At 41.6% G+C, this 22,626-nt stretch overlaps 4 protein-coding genes across 4 annotated transcripts in view; 3 read left to right on the top strand and 1 right to left on the bottom strand.

Moving 5' to 3' along the window:
• Nucleotides 1-83: 83 nt before the first annotated feature.
• On the top strand, nt 84-2,610 carry LOC135497938 (NADH-cytochrome b5 reductase-like). Its single transcript, XM_064787982.1, has 5 exons — nt 84-214; nt 515-834; nt 1,175-1,417; nt 1,691-1,795; nt 2,081-2,610. The coding sequence occupies exons 2-5, from the start codon at nt 619-621 to the stop codon at nt 2,492-2,494; spliced, it is 978 nt and encodes a 325-aa protein (XP_064644052.1). The 5' UTR covers nt 84-214; nt 515-618; the 3' UTR covers nt 2,495-2,610.
• Nucleotides 2,611-2,999: 389 nt separating this feature from the next.
• LOC135497946 (NFU1 iron-sulfur cluster scaffold homolog, mitochondrial-like) lies at nt 3,000-5,951 on the top strand. The gene is made up of 7 exons (XM_064787994.1): nt 3,000-3,070; nt 3,273-3,391; nt 3,626-3,767; nt 4,097-4,163; nt 4,586-4,804; nt 4,987-5,121; nt 5,528-5,951. The coding sequence occupies exons 1-7, from the start codon at nt 3,006-3,008 to the stop codon at nt 5,603-5,605; spliced, it is 825 nt and encodes a 274-aa protein (XP_064644064.1). The 5' UTR covers nt 3,000-3,005; the 3' UTR covers nt 5,606-5,951.
• A 1,618-nt stretch (nt 5,952-7,569) lies between these two features.
• The window catches only part of LOC135485345 (guanylate cyclase 32E-like), a 68,345-nt gene continuing 53,288 nt past the window's right edge, over nt 7,570-22,626 (bottom strand). The window contains exons 10-22 of the mRNA XM_064767248.1: nt 18,899-19,066; nt 16,562-16,666; nt 15,566-15,637; nt 14,300-14,468; nt 13,782-13,931; nt 13,160-13,349; nt 11,457-11,597; nt 11,143-11,266; nt 10,769-10,907; nt 10,224-10,328; nt 9,741-9,839; nt 9,407-9,498; nt 7,570-9,160 (exon numbers count right to left, since the gene is read on the bottom strand). Of these exons, the coding sequence (XP_064623318.1) occupies nt 8,789-9,160; nt 9,407-9,498; nt 9,741-9,839; nt 10,224-10,328; nt 10,769-10,907; nt 11,143-11,266; nt 11,457-11,597; nt 13,160-13,349; nt 13,782-13,931; nt 14,300-14,468; nt 15,566-15,637; nt 16,562-16,666; nt 18,899-19,066 (1,926 nt within the window). The 3' untranslated portion in view covers nt 7,570-8,788. The remainder of the gene's footprint in view (nt 9,161-9,406; nt 9,499-9,740; nt 9,840-10,223; nt 10,329-10,768; nt 10,908-11,142; nt 11,267-11,456; nt 11,598-13,159; nt 13,350-13,781; nt 13,932-14,299; nt 14,469-15,565; nt 15,638-16,561; nt 16,667-18,898; nt 19,067-22,626) is intronic.
• LOC135485338 (uncharacterized) lies at nt 20,155-22,085 on the top strand. The gene is made up of 4 exons (XM_064767235.1): nt 20,155-20,293; nt 20,482-20,751; nt 21,053-21,297; nt 21,436-22,085. The coding sequence occupies exons 2-4, from the start codon at nt 20,483-20,485 to the stop codon at nt 21,627-21,629; spliced, it is 708 nt and encodes a 235-aa protein (XP_064623305.1). The 5' UTR covers nt 20,155-20,293; nt 20,482; the 3' UTR covers nt 21,630-22,085.

Raw genomic sequence — 22,626 nt, forward strand, 5'->3', positions numbered from 1 at the left:
GATAGTGACGAGGGACAACCATACGACCCGAAAACTTCGGGTGACCGAAGACAATGTCGGTCGCGGCCAAAGAGGAAATGATATCGGCATTCACTCAAACAACGAACCAAAAAATAGCAGACTCTTTACACATGTTACAATTCTGCTAATAAATTGTTTATAAAACATGATGTGAATGCTTGTTTGCTCCATATACTACATAAAAAGATGTGAGGTACAATAGTGAACCTTCATAAAACCAGCTTTATCTGATGTCGTTGTGTGAAAAATGTAGTAAACGTGCAAAAGAGGAGCCCTGGAGGCAGGAACAGGGACCATCTCAAGACTCAATCTTATCAACCATCACACAGTTTCTAGTTAACTTCCCATTTTTACGATATATATTTTGTTTAACTGATTTGGTTTCATGTTGTATTCTATGTTTTCTGTTAATCCTCCAGAAGTTGAGACTGCTTGAAAGTCCCAAGTAATGGCACATGTACATTTTTTTACGCTCGTACACTTTTTCATTCAGGAGTGGTCCTCAATTAGTTGGAGCCCTAACACTACAGAAACTGTTTGAATGGCACCAGTAGAACCATCTGAACATTTTTCCTTTTTGAAGATGATCAAAAGTTGATGGATCAGTTGGGAGTTGAAGCTAAATGGGCTGTCCCTGTGGCATCCTCGGATGATCTTCTCCCGCCCAAGCCAGAGGAACCCAGTCAGGCAGACTGCTGTGGGACTGGATGCATTCCATGTGTATTCGATATCTACGACCAAGAATTAAAACTGTGGGAAGAAGATTGTAGGAAAGTCATGGAGGGTGCCAGCATAACCAAAGAAGAAACAGAGGTTTGTATCGTATAAAACTCATTCTTTTATTGCCATCTTTAATGGTTACCTTTGTGTCCCTGTGTTTGGGTGCTGGAGAAATCACCCTGCAGTGTGCTTGACAATGAGCAAGTTCGCATCAGCTGGGGAAGCCAGATGGTACAGTGGAGGAGCGTACTGACTTGTGATCAGAAGGCTTGTGACCAATGCGAAGAAAAATTCCTGATGGCTATTGGTGATTTCTTGGACAGATTGGCCCATGCTCAACTCAACACCTTTTTATGAAAAGCTTGAAAAATATTGGGTAATTAAAACGGTATTGTCCATTTGTTCTATGACCATTTTACCTTTATCTTTTCAGGCGGATTCTTCTGACAGTGTCCTCTCTCTTACTGAATACAGACCATTTGCAATTCAGTCAATTTCTGTCATAAGTCATGACACCAAACTCTACAGGTTTTCACTTCCAACAAATGGTTGTCTTGGTCTTCAAGTGGGGCAGCATATCATCATGCGAAGTAGAGGGCTGCCTAGTACTGTGACACGCCAGTACACCCCAGTCAGTTGTGTCAGTTTAAGAGGCAGCTTCGATGTTCTTATCAAGGTTGTTATGATGTGCTTGTGGCGAATTGGCTTCTCTGTTGTTGTTGTCGCCAAATAAAACAGGGGAGTCTTATTTATCATAAGACGTTTGACAGAATTGTTAGTTCTCCAGGATAAACAAATGAGGCACCTGAAAAATGTTTCTGTTCTTTGACTGGGAGACTATATAGGCAGAAGTTGTGTGATTGGCTGATTGTGCCATTATTGTCACTGGCTAAGAAGGACTTCTCAGGATAGGAGTAACATGTTACAATATGTTGTAATGATATTTCAGGTTTATCCCAAGGGCAAGATGTCCCAGTATGTGAAAGATTGGAAAGTGGGTGAAGAAGTCTATTGGAGGGGACCTTTTGGACAATTAACATACAAACAAAATCAGGTTAGGAACATTCAGTTTCCATTATTTTGTATTTGCTTGCTCTGGAGGAATGATCCAATAATCTGTGAATCAGTCACTTACCAGTGTGTTGGGTTAGTTTTATTGACCCTGTCGTCTGGGGATAGTACAACCCTGGAGGAGACACTGCAAAACAAACATTCTGTGTTCGTGCTGAAAATGACCAGCTTATTATTTCATAAGTCTATGCCATTTTTAATCTACTCGGGCTACAGCTCCTCTTCAGATGAAAAAAGCCACTCAAGAATCATTCCCGTTTTATTTCAGTACAAAAGGATTATCATGCTTGCTGCAGGCACAGGCATTGCGCCAATGGTTCAAGTCATCCAGCACATCCTTGACAATGAAGCAGACGAAACACTGGTAAAACTACACTATGGTTGTCGATCATTTGCGGACATTATTTTGAAGTACAAACTCGATGAATGGAGTAGTTACTGGAACTTTTCTGTTGAGTATTTTCTAAGTGAGGATACTGAGGTCAACGTTATTGCGAAGAAAAAGTATTGTGATCGTTTTCATATTGGACGAATAAGTCGGCACACGATTCAACAGGAATTGGGTGATTTGACACTGCCTTCCACTTTGGTGCTAATTAGTGGGACAAAGTCATTTGATAAGGATATGATAAACTTTTGCACAAAAACTGGATTGTCTCAAGAAAATATATTCAAGTTCTAACTGTGATGTTCAGGTTACGGGTGTACCATGTTATTGATGAGCCACCTGGAGTGTTGTAGTTTTATCTAATTGTTGTATAGTTTCTGAAAACATGATCCTAGAAATGAAATAAAAAATTGTCTCTGCTCTAGAAATTCAAAACACTTCTTGTTTCATTCAAAAAATTTGCAGAGTAAAACATGCCACTTTCAACCTCCTTTGTTGGGATGCCATGAAGTTATGAACTCCAGTGGATGCTTGTTAAACCAACCCAAAGACAAAGACAAATTTGGTCTTCAGGTCTTATCTTTTCTCTATGTCTTGCATGGTTGTGAATTTGTACATGGTTGTGACTTTGTACATGGCAGTGGAGTTCGGTCTGGTTGTGACTTTCTCAGTGTTGCGCTCAACTGCAAATCGTGCATAATGCAGTGCGTAACTGCATGTCTCCAAATTTGTGTGATACCCTGTATAGTCACAACCGATATTCCGTTTGCCAAGGATATTTCGTCTTTTACATCAACCCACCAAGATGGCGGCCCGTTCTTCTGCGTTCTCGATATTTCGACGTTTTGTGGGGTCAAGTAGGCTTTCAGGGTAATATAGAACGTTGTAAATGGTATTGTTAGCTAGTACTACTGCTAGGGACTCCGTGAGCTGACAAAAGATCGGCTGCAAATTCGTAGATGCTCTGAAAAATGGATTGTTTGGCAGAGCAAATTGCATAATTTGTATAGTTCAAGAATATTCCGGAAGGTGTCGCATATCTTTTGCCACTGAAGTCTTTTTTGTTCTTCAGTGTCACCTGTACTGTATCTTCAACTTCAAGAAGGAGCTTTACTCATCTTTGCCGATCAAGAGGAATACGACCCATATCATGTCATCGACATCGTACCTTGGACTTGTTTTCTCAGCCAGGTGGGTATGGAGCGGTGGGTAGGCCTACTGAGTGATTGACTCAGACTGTTGGTTCTTCTTCCAATTGAGTGCTTTCCTCATTGAGAGAATAAAGTCGCACCAACTGTCACATGTTGGAAGTTTAGCATAGAGAAATTGCGTGATGATGTTTTAGATGTTACACTGTAAAATTTATAGGATTTGATCTATAAGTAAAAAAATCCACCGTTGGAGCTATTTCTTCTTCTATTTCAGTTCCTGCTGCCACCATGTTCATTCAAGTACAAGACACGCCAAATCCAAACAGTATGAAGTTTATGCCTGGTAAAGAAGTTCTTGAAAGTGGCACAATCGACTTCCCAAATGTCCAGGCGGCACATTGCTCTCCACTTGCCAAGTAAGTTTTGAAAAGCATTTTCTAGCCATTGATCATACATGTTGACTTTCTCAAGTCCTAACCCATCCATAAAAACTGGAGAGTCTTCTTGCTCAGTCTAAAGCACATCATCACTTGTAGTGATAAAGAAAAGTGATGCGTTTCTTTTTTCTAAAAGATTTAAATGTAACTTTAAAATGTCTTGTGTACTGTCCAACAACTTCCATGAGGGAAGCATGGTAAACTTCAAAGAATGTGATTATGATTCGTGTCTTGACATTTATGTTTGCATGTGTCATACAATGGCTTTTCAAAAAACTGACTCGGTCTACCTTTTTTTTTCACTTCAGGCAGTTGTTCAGAATAGAGGGTGTCAAAGGAGTGTTTTTTGGTGCTGATTTTGTGACAGTGACCAAGGTGAGTCAGTGAGATAAAAAGTTCTATCTGGGATGTAAAGCTGATAACGCATTAATTGCACACATTGTCATTCTCCAAGGGCTATTTACCATTGCATAACTCCTTGGTGGAGAGAAGTACGTTTGGTCAAGTGCCTTACTAAAGATTGCACTACAAAACTTAACAGTATTGGTCCTTCTTTGAGTAGAACTTATGACCTGCTGGTTATAAGCCTGCTGCTCTCATTACCATGTCACTGATCTCATATCGGCATTTTGGATGGGTATGCTTTGAAATTAGTAGTTGGATTTGGATATTGATGTGATAGTACTTTCAAAACGTTGTTGCTTGGCTTTAATTCTGAACACGGTGCAACTACTATGAAAGATCATGAAGTATTTTTTCTGATTTCTGTTTGTCAGTTGTTCTCTTTCCATTTGCAGACAAGTGAGGATATTGACTGGAAAGTTTTGAAACCGGAGATATTTGCTACCATCATGGACTTCTTCACATCTGGTGCACCCATTTTGACAGAGGAGTTGCCGCCATCTGACACAGCGGTTGATCCTGATGATGATGAGACGGTCATCATGATCAAAGAACTGCTCGATACGAGAATCAGACCGACAGTGCAAGAGGATGGTGGAGATATCGTTTATATTGTAAGAGTCCTTTTGGGCCTATTGTCCTGGTTTTGTCCATCTTTGAATCCTCTACAACAGCATCCTCTAGAAAGGAGGTGACTCCCAAGGAATATAAGCAGAAGCTATGATCAGATTGCTCTTTTTGTATTCTCGTCATCATTTTAAAGCGACATCTTATCATACGTCTTGTTGTGCTTCAGGATTTTGTGGATGGTATAGTCAAGCTAAAGTTACAAGGGTCCTGTACAAGTTGTCCCAGTTCTATTGTCACGCTGAAGGGTGGCGTTCAAAATATGCTACAGTTCTATATCCCTGAAGTGAAAGAAGTGATAGCTGTAAGTAGAGTGTAAATTCCAAACTTTTCCCTCTTCAAAGCATGGAAATGACAGTATCTCATTGACATTTTCCAGAAATTTCACAAGAGTTAAAATTACCTTGTATAAAGTTACCTGGTATAACATTTTGAAATTTTCCAGCTCAAAAGCGAATGTTTTCTGGATTGGACAATTTTTACTTTGAGCGGTGTCAAAAACATGACTCTCTACCACCTGCTTGACCTTGTAGCTGACATTCCTCTCTATTGTGGAAGGGGACTGATTTGCAAGTAATCTCTTCTTTGAATGAATTTTGGGACTTTACGATCTTGTCTTCTAGAGTGAGTCTGAAATGTTAATTGGGAGTTTTGATTGGCCTGAATTGATCAAACAAATTAATCCTACTTGTCCACCTCTGAAATTTCAGGTAGAAGATGATCTTGACACTGTTACCCAGTCAGAATTTGAAAAGTTGGAACGAGATCTGGAAGAGCCTTCGAGATAATTACACTAACCTGGAACAGTGCAAGTACAGTGCAAGGACAATGACTCTGGGGGGTGGGGTTGTGTGATGATTACACTAGTTTGCAAGGATATACCAGCGTCTGTGATGCATGTCCTATACAAGCCTACGAGACATAAAGACTATGGCAGAGAAAGCATATCACATTGAACATTTGAACATTTGGTGTTGATTGAACCACCTGTCTTTCCCCGAGGAAATACTCTTGTCGGTGTCTCTTATCTCTGGTGTATCCGAAAATTACTTGGTGATAATAAGAAAGGACAATGTGTAGATGGTTTCTGACTTTGTATATTACTGTAAATAAATTGAATGGAAATGACAACTCTATGCATGTTTTTGTTGTTACTGCAGGCCTAGCCCTTGCTCCGAATTATCCGGTCAGCCGTGGCACCATCTCTTGCCAAAAAATTTATGTTGTGGCAACACTTCTTGTCCGTTGGACTTGGTTAGGAGCTCAACACAGTCCAATGGTAACTTCCCCCTTGAGCAAGTTCGTGGTTAAGCCTCCTGTCCATCTCATGTGAGTGTGACATAGTCCCCTGTCCACCTTATACCGTTGTAAAACGCACAGTCCCTTGACATATAAGACGGGCTTCTGTCTGTCTTCTGTGGATGTGACAGTTTCCTGTCCATCTTATGTAGTTAAGACGCAGTCTGTCCATCATATGAGGTAACATAACATGCTGTTGTCCATCGTATGTGGTTATGACTCGGTCCCCTGCATGCTGTGATATGATGGAGTGTCCTGTCCATCTTATCCATCGCGTCTGGCTGTATAGTCTCCTGGCATCTCGTGTGGTTGTGACATCCATCAAAAGTGGTAACAATGTCTTTTGGTCATTGTGATACACAGTTCATTGCCTATTACAGACCCAGTGTGGTTAGACCACTGTCCCTTTCCATCTTATGTGGTTGTGACATAGACCCCGGCCATTCTGTGTACAGAGTCTCCTGTCCATCTTATGTGGTTGTGAACACAGTGCGTTGTGCATCTTGTGCTATGATATGACAAGGTTTCCTGTCCATCCTTTGTAGTTATGATATAGTCTCCTGTCATCTTGTGTGTTTGTGACAAATTTCCCCGTCCGTCATAAGTGGTGACAAAGTCCAATGCCTACCTATGTGGTTACGACACAGAACCCAGTCTACATTACGTGGTGAGACCACTGTCACTTCCCATCCTATGTGGGTGTGACACAGTTCCCTCTCCATCTTATGTGGTTGTAAAACAGTCCCTTGTCCATCTTATGTGGTAAGACAACTGTCACTTTCCATCATGTGCGGTGAGAAATAGTAGTATGCACCCCGTGTTTTCCATCGAGGCGGCCCCCATAACGCGCCCCCATAGACGTGAAGGCCACGGGAAGGAATCACAAACATAACAGTACGCACTGCGTTGTATCGTTAGTTGACCTATACTTGTGAATAAGCAACAAATAAACGACTAAAGACAAACGTGACAGTGGTTGTGAAACAATCCCTTGTCCTTATTTCGTGGCTAGACAACATTGACAAGACATTATCTATTTGGACTAGCTATGGTGAATTGCGAGGAGCGAAGCCAGGTTTTCTGTCGCCCCAGAGACGTTGCATGGGTCACGGGACGATGCACCATCTTGAACCTGAATGTCCCCGAGGTTAATACGGACGTATGAATGAAGGTTACGGACGAAGTACCTCTGATGGTTCAAAATGACAGTGCACAGTTGGCTGCTCATTCACTGTTCTTGCTGTCGGAACGCCCCGGACGCAGTGTATTCGGTCGTTTTGGCAAGTTGCTTTTAGATCTTCAGTTGTAATAATCAGATCATTGGGACAATCATCCTGAGCTTCAGGGCCTACTCAGTACTTCCCATCCTCAGCGGGCGAGGGGAGGAGCAAGCAACTTGTTGGACGCTGTATCCGAATATGGGAATAATTATAGCTACAACGAGTTCTTTGTTAGTAACATTTTAGTTTAATTGATATCTATCATTTCAACATCTTCTATAAATTTCGTAATGAATAAACAATAATATACATTGCAAATGATTTAAAGCCACGGTGAAGGGACTTCCGATCTTGGAGTTTTGTCTGCAATACCCGACGAACGACGAAGTACGAACGCCTGTCGCGTCATTAAGTATCGTGCTCATTCATTTACATGACACTCTTTAATCATCTTCTGTAGACAGTTTCACGAGGATCGCGGTAATTTTCAAAGAGAATCGTCGATAAAGTCCTGCTTTAGTAGTTTTACATACATTATACTTCGTACTTCGTCGTTCGTAGCTCTTTTGAGTTGCGAAACATACCAATCTCCCAGTCATCGGTCCTCCTCCTATGCCGCTTTTTAGACACTAGTAAAGCGAGTGAGACGTCCTTGTCAACGATAGTTACGTAATGACGTTTGGAGAATGAAAACCGGCCTAAGTTGGCAAACGAATTATGGGTGCGCGGCACTCGGTCGCTGGCGGTCGGAGTCTGTGGCCAACAACCATATTCATACTCAATACTGTGCACTTGCCCATGAAGAATCATGGCGGGCAACTCGAAGAAATCTGTCTTGCAGTTATTGTCCAATGTCACTGATGACATCCGTCTTTCAAATGATTTGCCTCCCGGATAATTATAATCATCATTAGTCCCACATTTAGTTTAAAACATGAAGCGATGCACAATGCTATGAGCAGTCACAATGTGACTGTGGCAGGCTAGGGTCCAGATAAAAATAGTGGCCTCACATATAATGATGTTACGATGTGACAATCGAAACGCTCTTATTTCAATCCTTCTTTGCAAAAGCTGTTCACAGCTGTTATTGTTCCAGAGCTTCGGGATGTTCAGTACAAAATGATAAACAAACAATACAGATATTGTCAGAATAGCATGAATGATGAGACGGAAAGAAAGACAAATTGTCTGATTTCTGTTACCAATTATTCAAGGTATCAGTTTAAGTCTGTTGTTTTAAACACGACACCCCAGTTGCGGTCCTTGCCAGTAGAGTAACTATGTTTTACCAGGAAAACTTTAACGTTACAATAGAAACTCATTGGTTTAATACACAATATGACAGTTTGCCCCAAGGAGTTGACATGTGCAGTAAGTTACTGATTAAATCACGGATATTATCAGAAGTTATTAATCAGATGGACAGAAATACAGGTGGCCCTTATGACGTCATGTTGTGACAATCTCTGGCAAGGTTGGCAGTTCCGTCCCATTTGGCCGATTCTCGGGCGACTTTCGCCTCGTGTCGTTGAAAGTCACCAGTTCTATATCTGAGGCAGAGCGTGGTTTTGATGCAGTCCTATCTGCCCCAGGGTTCACGTGTTCCTCAACATCGGACATGGGTGAACCTTGTTCATATGATATAAGCGGAACTCTATCACATACCACGATGCCGTCGGCTTCGTGGTGTCTCTTCATGTCAATGTCACTGTGGCCGTCAATCATGCTCCCTATGCCACTTTCTTTATTACTGTTCAACCTCTCATGGCGCACGCTTTCTTCTTCACCGATTAGCCAATACGTTAACTGTTCGCCTTTACCCTGAAAAAAAATCACTTTGAACTTTATCTGATGACATACACGTAAAACTAATGAGTGACAGACAATAAAATTACCCATCCTCTGAAAACTTTCTGATTTTTAATGGCATACATGTGAAACTAATGTCGAGTGACAGACAATGACAACGGGGTTTAATGTTTGCCTCTGGTGTCCTGCCTTGAGTGCCATATGCTGAGCGAGAGATGAGAACATCAACCTATGATTTCCACTGGATGGATTACTTACTTTCATGGTGACGAAGCCTCTTTCCTCTATTTTATACCCTCCCAGTCTGTCTAAGATGTGTTTACATTCGGCACTCAGATGGATTTTCAATGCTGAAAAAGCAGCACAGCTATGACGAACGTACACAATATCCTTTACTCTTACTGGAAAACGACTGATTTCAACTACAAAATGCTAGATCATCTTCAATATGACGTTTTAAATCTAATTGAAAGTGCGACGTTATCGTTAGCGTGACGATCGCTTAAAATTCTCAGTTGTTTCGGAATTACTCTAGATAGGTATTGCCAAGAATTAATAAAGAACTTGTTTTCATCAACCTGTTATTGCTCACCTTGGCCGGTAGATTCCATACGCGAGCATGTATTTACGGTGTCCCCGAATAGACAGTACCGAGGCATCGTTAGCCCCACCACGCCAGCGCAACAGGGTCCTGGAATAAAAGAAATGAACATGAGGACATTAAGCTGATCGGTGAATGTCTTCATTTGATGCCATTCATTTCTCATCCTGAGTTTCCTCGGCAAGATAACATCCCCTTGACTCGGTGCTTTCGCTTGTCTAAATAGTTGTATTGGGATACAAAGTGATACATCTGGTAGATTTTCTAACCCGAACGACGAAGAATATAAATGACTTGACGACTTGAAAATTTCCCAGGTTACTCGTCAACGAAATGTAGAAGATGATTTACGAGTGTCACGTTAATGAACTAGCACGGGACTTTAAGCCACCACAGACGTTCGTACTAGTCGTTCGTTGAGGTTGCGAATCTGCCTATCAACACTGGGACTAGCCTAGATGTACAGACACCTACCGGAATGTAATCCAATACGAAGTTTGAGGACGTCATTTGGGCGGTGGCTGATCCTAAAGACCTTGATTTTCTTCAGCAGACGTAAAGCCATCGATGCTATCTCACCTGATAAGTAGACGAATTGGCGACAGATTTGAAATTCGTTCGGCGTTTCAAATGTAAATCATATGCATGAAACGTTTGAAACGTTTGAAGGCTTTAGTTAGAATATTCAACTCCGGGCCATCAATTTTCAAGTCTCATCTACATGTAAGTACAAACTTAATGATTTGGCTGCTTGGATCCGGGTAGGGAAGTGGTAAATTAAATCCCCACAATGACGTACATTGACAACAAAGGACGGTCTCTTATCAGCAGCATTTTATAGGCTCATGATATCATGCTTATGACGAGACTGAAATAAAGGAAGCTCTTGGATTTCATCCAACTTCAAAGGAGGATTCATGAAAAAAGTTTAATGAAGAAGGATGCTTTCGCCCGAATTTTTTACCTACAATTACGTGTTCATATGATGATATTAATGAACAAACCACGCTTTTTCTTACCTGCATGATTAAGGCCATTCCTTTTGGGTAAGCCACTGACCACCATGTAAGCGTCACCTATCGTCTCGACCTTATACACGTCAAAGCCCTTAATGATGGCATCAAAACATGTATACAGGTCGTTCAGAAGATCCACGATCTGGACAGAAAAAAGAAACGTGAAAATTGCTCACCATAGTAAAGAATGTGAATTAATAAAAACGAAACGCTGACAAATGGGGTATCATTCCTTTCTCTTTGACGACGTGGCAGTGAAGCCACAGATATCACTGAAGTAGATGCCTCTTTCTGTCTTACCTGGATCGGCGAGCTCTCTGACGACATAGCAGTGAAACCACAGATATCACTGAAGTAGATGTCACTTTCTGTCTTACCTGGATCGGCGAGCTCTCTGACGACATAGCAGTGAAACCACAGATATCACTGAAGTAGATGGTGACCATCTCAAACGACTCTGGTGCAACTGGTTCTCCCCGCTTTAGATGCTCGGCTACAGTTCTGAAACGACCATAATGATCAATGAGCGACGACGCAATGACGACGCAAAAATGGACATGCCATCGATTTAGCACAGAATCTTCACAAAACAAATAATGCTATCAAGAACTGCTGATTCATCCTTCAAGGGAAAATTGGCAACATTACTGACTTCATCACGTTGATTTGTTATTTTGTCTAAGAGACTCACGGAGGTAGCATCCTGTACAAGAGCATATCTGTCTTCTTCTTCTCCTCTTCAAGTTCCCTAGTTCTCTCAGCCACCAGGTCCTCGAGGTTATTTGCATACTTTTCCATCATTGCAATCATGTTGTCGAAGATATTTGGCTTCCTGGTGAGAAATACAAGAAAGAAGAGGCAATAGGGAGGCTTCGTTCCATAGCGTTTGCGGACAAAAACCCATCGACGTATCAGCCGAAACGAGACATGGTTTCGATACAAGGTTCCATGTAAGTCGTAAATCGCAACCTTAGTCGATTTTGAGTGTTGGGCAATTTTACCCAACTTTACGGATAGCTTTGGAATGACCCAGGCTAATGATCAGAAGACCCTTTGACAAACAAAGGTAAGCATAACTGGGGAACCCACCCCTCCTAGAGCAGGCGGAAAACCTCACTTGGTAACCGCTCAGCACATTTCGTCAAGTATATAATTATATGCCTGAGCATCAGCCACGAGAACTTATGATTTGAGATAAGCGGCCAAGTGTTCACAGCACAAACGTTCGTCACTGATCATACTCCAGAGTAGGAGAATGAATGGTCTTCTTTTTGAAAAATCTAGATGGTAAATATGATGCTCTTGATTTCAGAAAGATTCAGGAGTGGCACCTGCTGTTAAAACAAATGGTATTTAATGGCCATGATGCATGGGTAAGGTAGTAATCTACGATACAGGTCTTTCGAAGTTACTAAAGACAGAGAGAAAATCCCGAAAGAACCGTGGTTTTATATAATATCTCCTCGGTTATTACAGCCGCTTTTTTCTTAAGCGACTCGTACCTGGTGCACGCTCCCTACAAGATGGTTCCACTCAGAAAAGCCAGAGGTATTCCTCACTTGACGATAGGCATGCTTTCCAAGTGAGACATTTGAGGCGGGTGTTTACCCTAGTCACTCGTCATACCACAAGCCGATCATCTGAGCCAAATACTTTTCGCGATAAGCACACCATGCTTTGGCGGACCATGCGAGCGAGCTCGTGCATAGTTACCTATATCTTTCCAGAGTTGTGAACAGCTTCATGAGATCATGAAACTTCAGCTGATTAACGTCCCTGTGGAAGAATCCACGCGTAAAACACGAGCCAAGCCTTTCGTCAGGGGTTCTTTGGATTTTTGGATATATAATATTGTTTTGATGGGCGACGACATTACTTTCGGTACTTTCACACTCTGACTTCTCACTCTCAACATGGCTGTACCACTGGTTCGCCTTGAGCTTTTATGTTAGAGTAAGAGCCCTTTACGACTAGGCAAGTTTCAGCACCTCTTTGTCATTTTTACTGTCGGTACTTTTAACTCTCAAGCATGGCTCTGTAATTGGTTTGCCGTAAGCTTTTATTTAAAGAATTAGAAGCAAATGTTTAGCACATCTTTGCTCTAAAGCGTTCACATATAAGATGAAGATATCGCAACGCAGGAAAAACGTCTTGCGGTGACTACTTGACCACAACGATGTTTTATGCTACAGCTGTTATAGCTAAGACAAGTGTAAGAGGAGCAAGGAGTCGCAACAGAGCATTAGGCCGATCATATTCTGAAACTTTTTGGATATCGTTGCTCTTAATGAACCTCTGATATTGTTGTCCCAATCCAACCAAGGATCCATCGGACGCCGCTTGGAATTGCGTCGCTATTCGAGCCGCCGTCATATTTTTTGTTCAATCACTTACATTCCTTTCCTCAACGCCTTGAGTTTGGCCCGACAGCTGAAGAAGTCCGGTCGTTCATCGGGATTCTCCGCCCAACACTCCTTCATTACAACAATCATACAGTCATACTCGGAGCAGTCGGGAAGTTCAGCAATGTCTGGACGGAATTGCTTGCCAGGTGCTCCACCTTCAATCACAGCTTGGATGATTTCTGTTGGAGATGATTATTGACATTACCTTTATTTGCCCTTGCTGGTTCTGCATGGCCTATCGACCCCCACGGAAGCTGTTCCATGGGGGTCGATGTTATCAACATTTACCCTGATAACTCATTGATAAGGCTGTATAGAACTATGGGAATTTAGGCCGTGGTGCGAACGGGCTTTGTTTAAAACCAACAGACCTTGTATTGACCAATAATTTCAACTGTAGAGGGGTACTGTATGGGGCAAAGAAACGTAAATGTAAGTTCTTATAAAGGGCTTCATACTGTCCAACTGTGCTGTCTCAGAGCGCTTCTTATTCATTCCCCAGCACAATACAGAAACCTCCCGGCGCTTCACTTGATCATTGAAAGACAAACAGACTAAGCAATGATTGATTTCCAATCCTCATTTGGAAGGAGTTGGCCTGGTTAACTTACCATTTGGTTCATACAGCGTGTTACCATACGGTCCAGAACGGCCCAGTATTTCATACAACAGGATACCAAAGGAGTAGATATCACCCTTTTGTGTCCCTCCAAGTGGATGGCTTTTACAGCGTAAAATCTCTGGTGCAGTCCAAAGTAACTCTGAAAGGAAACACGATGTCAAACATGATATATGATTTGACGCTGTGTCAACTTCAACGATTTGCTGTCACTGTTTTATCAGCAGTTTCCATGGGCAAGAGTACATCACATATATCTTATGAGTGGCGATCATCAATCACACGGAAGCAGACCACCCAAAAATTTAATAACGACGCCAGATTTATTTGACCCTGTACCTTATTGTCATATGTGATTTATTGATATTCTCTTTGCCCTTTTAGGTTGAGAAACGGAATTTGAGAACACAACAACAGGATGTAAGCCTACGACCATCCGACCTCTCTGCTCGTTTTATTTAAAACTAATCCTTGGATTTGTTGTTCAAGCTGACCTCACGATCTGCTTACCTCTATAATGTGCATGGTCTAGCACTTGGTAATCGGATGGGGGAACATACTTGAATTTGTTGAGGCCAAACATTGAGATCTTCAACACCCAGCGACTGTCGACGTAACATGTGGAGGATTTCAAATTACCATGAGTTTTTACGTCGCTGTTGTGGATGTAGATCATACCCTAAAGTAGAAAAGAACTGGTTTAGCCATAATAATATATGTCATTTCGATTCAATTATTTCAGCAACCGTACCCAGAAAAGCTGTATCCGTAATTGCGAGGAGAGATTCAGACATGTCAAAACGCACCAGGAATTGGATGCACTGAAAAAAATAACACTGATGCGAGAAATTCGCCTTTTGTTTCCCGTGAGATCGCCAGGAAATCGATGGAGGAAATATGTATATTCCGTAAATCAGGACTCGTAGTCAATTCACCGTCGAAGACCCCTGGCCCTGACGGGGGCGTTTAGTTCACGTTGAGTTCTGCAAAACCCATTCGAGAACTTGACCATGTTATGAAAGAACGCGGATAGGCCAAGACCTTCCGAAGTTCGCTATATTGACACCAAGAACGCTAAAAACTACTCTCGAGTGAATCTACTTTGGCACCACCTGACATTTTTAATATAACCATCATCCTCTACAATAGAGGCACCCTCCTCCACTTCGGCGATCACTCAGAATGATTCATATCGAGCAGGCTAAAATGACGTTGCCGACGTGCCAGATGATGAAAACAACTGATAACCGTTCACATGCGTCAACAAAGATAGGGACAAATTAATCAGAGAGTGGCCAATGTGATGAAAGTACAAGGTTTTTTGTTCAATAATGTTTTTACAGCAGAACACCTGCATAAACTAATGGCGAAATTACGTTTACACACAAGCATCTTACTTCTTCGTTTTTTCCCCATTGCATGATAGTGCCCGGTAATTTGGATAATCGGATAATGGACATGAAGCTAAGGGGCCATACCATATCTAGGTCATGAACAAGGGCAAAATCAATAAATCGAATACGAAGTAAGAATAAGAAATATCCAGAGACAAAAATATGGCCTTTTCAGGTCACTCCACTAAACAAATGACCATTTGGCTTTCTCACGGAAAAAGATCTTTGCCTTCTGCATTGACAATGCTGAACCTTGAAAATCCTGTTTGGTTGCAAAGCTAAGATCAATAAAACCACTTGAAAGAAATCCAACCAGTGGTTCGCGCTCCAGAGCCCAAAACGATGCTGACAACCATTTACGATTGGACTATGGTCAACTTACCTTCATCAGATCTGCTACCAGAGAGGCAGTAAACATTACGTCAAGCTTGATATCATCATTTTCCAGTAGATCCTAAAAGAAAATATATGTTTGAAAGAAACCAGTACAAGCAATTAACAGTTGTTTTGCTGGACAGGTTTTATATTGGCAATTCGCCGATCCGTAGCAAAAAGCGCCAAACTGAGAAACAGGTTTGCCATGCAAGAGATACCTGTGTCAGGAGCAAAAGCAGCTTGTCAGTATCATTTACAACAACCAATGTTTCATCTGTTTTGCTGGGAGCACTATACTACATCGCCATCTTGAATTTGCTTCCGGTCTCCTGAGAAAACGAGATATTTTTCCGGAATAGTTCATATGTGTTATCAAGGATAGATTTGGATGGTCAGTTTGTCCAAGTCTATTGGTCACTTGACCAATCCAGTTCGTCAATGGACAAAGTCAATTAGTCAGTCAACCAACCTCGTAAGTCAAGTACATGGTAACCTGATCACTGTTAGGTCATTTGACTAATTTCCTAGTCAAAGGTCCTGGAACAATGTAAGTTGGTCAAATGACCAACTTTTGTTTACAGTGAAGCCATAAAGCTTAATCTTTACTTGGTAACATGGAAATAAAAATAATTATGTTGCTTTTTATCAAAAGCGAAATATTTCATTTTCCTTATCCGTCCTTGCTGAGTATATTGCTGAAACCGAAATCCGATATGTTGCTTTTATCGCAAACATGTCAGCCAACGGGTGGTGATCGGAAAATTGACTTGTCTCGTTAAGTACCTTCTTTGATTGGCATTACATAAAGCTAAGATAAGCAATTTTATACCCTTCTAGTTGCGATCAATTTCCGACTAAATAAAATAACGCTGCTCGTCTGGCGGACACCATCACTGATTAACTTTACACACAAAGCTAGTCATCCACTCAAAGCTTCGGTTAATCTAATTGAGAAGACATGGTCTGAATAATGTTTAAATGAAATGAAAAGGGAAAGTTTTACCTGCAAGGTCCCTTTGGCGCAGTACTCCGTCACGATGCATATTCTTGGCGGATCGATGCAAGCCCCAATGAACGTAACCAAGTTATCGTGTCGAATATCCCGCATCTGAGACACAGAAATACATGTAAAGGGTGATCGAAAATTTATTCGACACTGTAGACAGACTTTGCCGAAATCACGCAAACTTCTTAATCATTGTCCACAAGAACGACGCACAAACTTCCACAGATAAATACATCTGATGTTAACACCTTCCAGCTTTCATTCTACCTTTCAAATTATTTGTTTTTAACATACATTTTGATTTCACTGTCTCAAGAAGACCCTGATCGGATCGGATTAGTGGATCAGTGGATCAAAATGACGGTCTGTGTTGGCTCGTTCGAGGACACTAAACGCTGAAGACGACACGGTCGTGACATCGTTATGATACTGAGAAGGAAATACTCAGAACTATTTTATAATCACACCTGCCTGAAGCTGGTGGCGGCTCGACTAGTTCAAGTTCCTTTGATCTTGAAAATCCTAAGGTCTTTTTTTCTCTCGGAACACTAACCCCATTACTTGAGGAAAAAGAAGTGCCAAATAATACGCCGAGCATAATGGGTTGCGCAGCTCAGTTCCCGCAGTGCCGTCACTTCTCCTACGATGATGACATTAACCCGACAATGTTAAAAAAAGCGTAGCCGCTGAGAAGTTTGATAACAAGGATGTAACATGATCTATTTAAAACACATTTCGTGTCTGAGTAATTAGCGTTTGTTAGCAAACGAACGATTTTTGTCGCATGTGATCATTATTGAAGGTCGCAACGATGCGTGCGCTTTTCTGATCAAAGTAGAAAGCCCGCAATCAACGAGCGATCATGTGATATGTATTCAGTTAAGAGCGAAATTGATTTCCAGTTCACACATACCAAGTATTCCTATCCTTTAAGAGGCAAAACTGAGCATTTACTTAATTTCCCGTCTCCTTTCTTGCCTCTAACACCAGGTCTCATTTTAACAGGGCTGAAAAGACACCTTCTCCATTTCTTAAATGTCTTAAAGGGGTTCGCCGTTCACGTCATAGAATTTGCTGTTTGCTTAGGAAAATTAGAATACACAATGCCGCATAGTGCAGTTATTATGCATGCAAATTTTGATATTAATCCCAGGTCACCCCAAACGAGAGATTTATGTAGCATGCGGATGTGATCGCAGGTCGCAGCAACACAATCTCCTCGTTTGCGGGGTGCCCAGATTTCTTATATGTGTGTTTTAATACCTTACATGTCGCTTTCACCTAATTGCATTAGATGAGCGCTTGAATCTCATAGGAACTAATTAGGGAAGAACATTAAAGTAAGAGGACTTCGTGACAAACTCATATTAGAGCCTACACATGCATAGAACCGGAACCGTGGACTTCAAGACGCACCATAAACGATTTCGCACATAAAGCAACATCCTGACTCCCATTGTATTATACTTCCCTTAAATGCAGAGATTAAACTTCAGATATTGATAAGTGGTAGAGCCTTGATGGTCATAATGACAGAGCGACTAAACGACTGAGAGCCTGCGACTCCGGCTACGACTGGTCCGAAAGGGCACAGGGTAAGAACTAATTGAGCGATATCATATCAAGATACTCAAGATATTAAAGGGACCCTAAAGACATAAACAAATAATGACCCAACCCGGCGAGATAAAGTAGCTTTTGAAAACACTAGATGTCACCACTAGCCTGTAACCTCAGTAACCTTGGTGTCACGGAGACCGGGCCGGCGTAGCTGATCCAAAACTTGACGGTCAATATGTCCACTTACTGCGAACCAAATACCCCGGCTATACGTTTAAAGGGAGTATAGACTATGAGGTTCAGGCCCTACTTTGAGGGAACTGTTCCATATAACGGGTGGATTTCATTCTTAGTTACAAGTATTCTGACAAAAACAGGAATTGTTTGATCGCATGTTCTTTTCTGTTTGGAAGGAAAAACACAAGCACTGCAAATTCTAAATTTCTCTATAAAGGTGAACAACACAAAAAACCAAAACAGGTGGTTTTGCTGAGAAAATGATCCACCAAAGCATGCAAAAATGATCCACTAAAACATGCAAACAAACCCAGCGCAACAAAAATACTTGAGGTGATAACGATAACTGAACGAAAAAAGTAGCCTACACAAATATATTTAAGGAAAGATCGCACAATATTTACTTTTTGTGTTTATAAAACCAGGCAGAGAAAGAATCTTATCAGAACACGAACTGACAGATATTTACTACATGTTAGTAAGTGAATAGGGCCTACTAGAAAAAAACACTTTTTTACTGATAAAGCAAAGAATCACCTGTTTGAGTTCCAGCCTAACCTCCCTTGTCATATCCAGGTGGCGCTTCTCGATCCATTCAAGGGTGACGAGGTTGCCCTTGTATACGCCCGTGTTGTTACTCGTTACCGGGCCGTATTCGGAGTTGGTTGAACCTTGGAGACTCATCTCACTTTTCGCCCCGTAAGACTGGAAAATACGAAATACGAAACTTTATTAACTTTACAACAAATGCACAGCGAGCGATTGCAGTTCTTTCTGGTTGGACGTTATATCGTCCTTCTCTATTTAAATGTACAACCGGCTTGAGTGCGGAAGTGCGGTGAACGTATATAAATATACTTCCTGTGGTCATTCGTGGAACGTAAAATACGTATCAGGACGCTGTGCACAATTGAACGATCAAATTGGCTGTGGTCACAAAAATGAATTGCCCAATGTGATATATGATGTGAAAACGTTGCCGGCACTTGTTACGGAATATCTCTCTAATAGAGCCAATTTTGTGAATTCACCCAACAGACACAGGTGAATGAAGGCTTGAGGAAAAGTCTCGTTGTAACAATCACCCAATATCTTTCAACGATTCGATGATTTTAAAAGCAATTAGATTATCCGTAGCTTCTTATAGTAATGTCCTAAATTATAACTTATTAGCGTCCATTTTCATAATACCATCTTGGCAATGCTAAGACCCGAAGACTAATCTCATAGCATACGGTGCATTGCGTAAACTGAACTATCGTGACGATCCTGTCAGGCACAAATCCTTTTCAGACAATAACTGCCAGGTTCTCAAGGTTTATGTCATTCACACGTCTTACATCTTCTGCCATCGGTTTCAAATCTAGCGTGATACTGTTGTTATGTTGTCATTCCCAGTAGTAATTGTAGGTTATTGTTCATTGATGGTGAAAGACGTCCTAATATTAGAGAGTATTCGCACCCGCACGGTTAGCCAAACGACTACATTTAGGTCATCAAATATTGCGGTCTTATGACGTTTACACATACGGTTTGGAGAGATTATTATCCGTAGCTAGTTACAATACGTGAGTGAAAAACGGTTTGACAAAACAGCATGATTATCCAAAAAAAATCTTCCCACAATGATAGTTTTTCTTTTAAAATCATAAATGAACAAATATCTTTGCAATTTTTGTGAAACATTTCGTTTCTGGCATTTGTATCCATGTTTATTTCACTTTTAAATATCTTGTTTATAGCCGTCTATAAGTGCCTTTTTCATTGATGTCCAAGGCAGTCAAAAGAGGCATTTCGCAATTTAACTGATTACAAAATCAGCACTGTTAAGTCATCGACTTCTGTGCGGTCGTTACGTGTACACAGGCCCTTATAAGAGGCCTTTTGGCTAGCCGTCTGCATTTCACGCATAACAAGCTGGATATCCGCAAGGTGAATGGCGTTTAGCATGTTTGGTAAAATACACTACGGGTAGCTTGATTTTCTCTGGTGGTAGATCTCAGTGCCAGAAGTAGCTATTTGTTATTAATCCTTTGTTTCGGAAATAATTTCGTATTCTTTAAATGGAATTTTATGATTTTAAAAGAGGCCTGCATAAAACTTTCATGATTCTCTTTTAGCATGGCGACCGAAGGTGCAAGTACCAGCAAGTCAACAAACAAAAAAAACGCGCCTACTCGATTTTTCCCAGCACTTGACATTCTTCTTCTCAGAGAACTGGTTGCGGTACAACCAACAACTAAGCCACCGTGGGATGAAGTCCACCAACATGTGAACACAGCTTTGACGGAGGTGAAGCGCGACAGCTTTGTCACTCTCCGGGCATGCAAGGATAGGGTGAAAACTCTCCAAGAGGCTCATACGAAGGACGAGTTGAAATCTCTTAGAGCGTAAGTATATCTTAAACACTGAATCATTGCAGTGTAACACAAATGTGGCTAAGAGCGGCCCCATACACTCTGTGTCATTAGGCCCTTGGTGATTTTAAGTTACCAGGGAGATATCATTTTCTTGATGGAAAAATTGGTCCAAGTATATACATGTACTATGTGTTTTTCCATTGCTTTAGCACCAATTAAAACACTATTTTATAATTTATACTCCCAGTTTCTTTCTCGGCTGAAAATGCGTCACGCTGACCTTTGATCAGGACCTGCAATGTTACTCATCAACTTTTGTGTCACTTTTTAGGTCTGGGACAGATGAGGAATACGACGAGCGAGCCCAGCTGCTTACTGAGTTGGCCAGCCTTAGCGAGGAAAGGGCGGCCAAAAAGCAGGAAGAAAAACCCGATCTCAAGGAAGCCCAGGGACGACCAATACGCCAGGCTGCTATGGAGACGCTGAAAGTAAGAGACGATCCGGAAGAACACGCGGATGGTTTTGATCGTGAGTTGGACGGAGCTGATGAAAATCTCGAACATCATGGAAAGAAAGGTAAGAATAACTTTTTCTTCTTCACGAAAGTATGAAACTCGCTTTAATGGCAGCTACTGATTGACAATACGTACATTGTATTACATGTAACATAACCCGACTCTGCATTAAACGGCGGGTACACTATTCTTTTTGCAGCTGCGAATTGCACCACCAAGCCGGCAACGAAGAAGCGTCGAACTGATTCTGCAGAGTACGTGACGTATCTAAAAGATAAACTTTCCTTTGAAAAAGAGCGTTTCGAGGTAGAAAAGAAGGAAAGAGAGGCGAGGATCCAGAGGGATCAGCAAATGATGGAAATGATGATGGCGTTGGACAAAAACAAAAATTAGATGCTGCTCGCAACGATGTAAGATTTGACAAATAAATAATTACTCGCAGAATAAATTTGGACTTTTCGTCTGTAATTTGCACAATTCAAATATTTTCTCTACATTTACAACGCAAAGTTCAGGCTAAATAGTTCTCTAAAGTTGGAGGGTCCAGTTGAAAGTACTGACTCGTCTGATTGCCATAGACACATGTACGACAGTTGACCAGAATAGCACCTACCAAGTAATACTTGGCTACTGGAGACAACAGTACTTTTAAATTTTTCCTAAAGTCCAAAAACGCGTAGTTTTGCACCAAATTTCCGAACTCCCATTCCACGCATTGACGGACAGAGGACATTCTCCTGTTGAATTCTTCTTCTGCGGCACACAGGTTTGCTCCTCTGAATGGACTCGACAGATACCTTCGAATGGGATAAGCCGGATCGCCGTATATTGCAAATGGCAGGCCATTCCTATCAGTGAGATCTCTAGCCTCCATTTGCTCCATCAGTCCACTCATACGAAGCAAAGCGCAATCATGTCGACGCCCTTCCAGTGGACCATACAGATGCGTAATCAACCCGTTTGGTATGACTACTGACTGAAATTTAATCGCATGTATACGCTTATGCCCATTATAACACACGCGTTGATGGCGTGTTGGCCTGCATATAGGACGAACCGTGCCATCTACGAAACCTATGCAGTTCAGCAGCGGGGCACCCTTCGCGTGTATCTGGTCTGCATAGATTTGAAGTTGTGCGGGACCCAGCCATGGGTTGTCGAGAGTCCTCAAACGATGAGCATGAGTGTTGTACAGAAGGCTTATAGTCTCATTAATCACCATTGACATGGTAGATGCAGGTCGTCCAAAAAACCTTTCCAAATCGCTCAGTCTGTTCGGATACGAAAATCGCCTTAAAACCATACACAATGCATCGAGTCCGCTGCACGTGCACCTGTTTGTTACAGTAATCACATCAGGAAGTCCCAACAAGCGATACAGACGATACAG

The sequence above is a fragment of the Lineus longissimus genome, chromosome 1 (genome assembly GCF_910592395.1).
Source record: "Lineus longissimus chromosome 1, tnLinLong1.2, whole genome shotgun sequence".
In the NCBI taxonomy this organism is placed as follows: domain Eukaryota; kingdom Metazoa; phylum Nemertea; class Pilidiophora; order Heteronemertea; family Lineidae; genus Lineus; species Lineus longissimus.

What these genes read in the sequence shown, in the direction of transcription:
- LOC135497938 (XM_064787982.1), top strand. Translation starts at nt 619, where the DNA reads ATGGATCAGTTGGGAGTTGAAGCTAAATGGGCTGTCCCTGTGGCATCC. An exon ending in GCTTCGATGTTCTTATCAAG is followed by an intron (nt 1,418 to 1,690) that starts GTTGTTATGATG and finishes ATGATATTTCAG; the next exon opens with GTTTATCCCAAGGGCAAGAT. An exon ending in TAACATACAAACAAAATCAG is followed by an intron (nt 1,796 to 2,080) that starts GTTAGGAACATT and finishes GTTTTATTTCAG; the next exon opens with TACAAAAGGATTATCATGCT.
- LOC135497946 (XM_064787994.1), top strand. Translation starts at nt 3,006, where the DNA reads ATGGCGGCCCGTTCTTCTGCGTTCTCGATATTTCGACGTTTTGTGGGG. An exon ending in GGACTTGTTTTCTCAGCCAG is followed by an intron (nt 3,392 to 3,625) that starts GTGGGTATGGAG and finishes CTTCTATTTCAG; the next exon opens with TTCCTGCTGCCACCATGTTC. An exon ending in CATTGCTCTCCACTTGCCAA is followed by an intron (nt 3,768 to 4,096) that starts GTAAGTTTTGAA and finishes TTTTCACTTCAG; the next exon opens with GCAGTTGTTCAGAATAGAGG.
- LOC135485338 (XM_064767235.1), top strand. Translation starts at nt 20,483, where the DNA reads ATGGCGACCGAAGGTGCAAGTACCAGCAAGTCAACAAACAAAAAAAAC. An exon ending in GAGTTGAAATCTCTTAGAGC is followed by an intron (nt 20,752 to 21,052) that starts GTAAGTATATCT and finishes GTCACTTTTTAG; the next exon opens with GTCTGGGACAGATGAGGAAT. An exon ending in CGAACATCATGGAAAGAAAG is followed by an intron (nt 21,298 to 21,435) that starts GTAAGAATAACT and finishes TTCTTTTTGCAG; the next exon opens with CTGCGAATTGCACCACCAAG.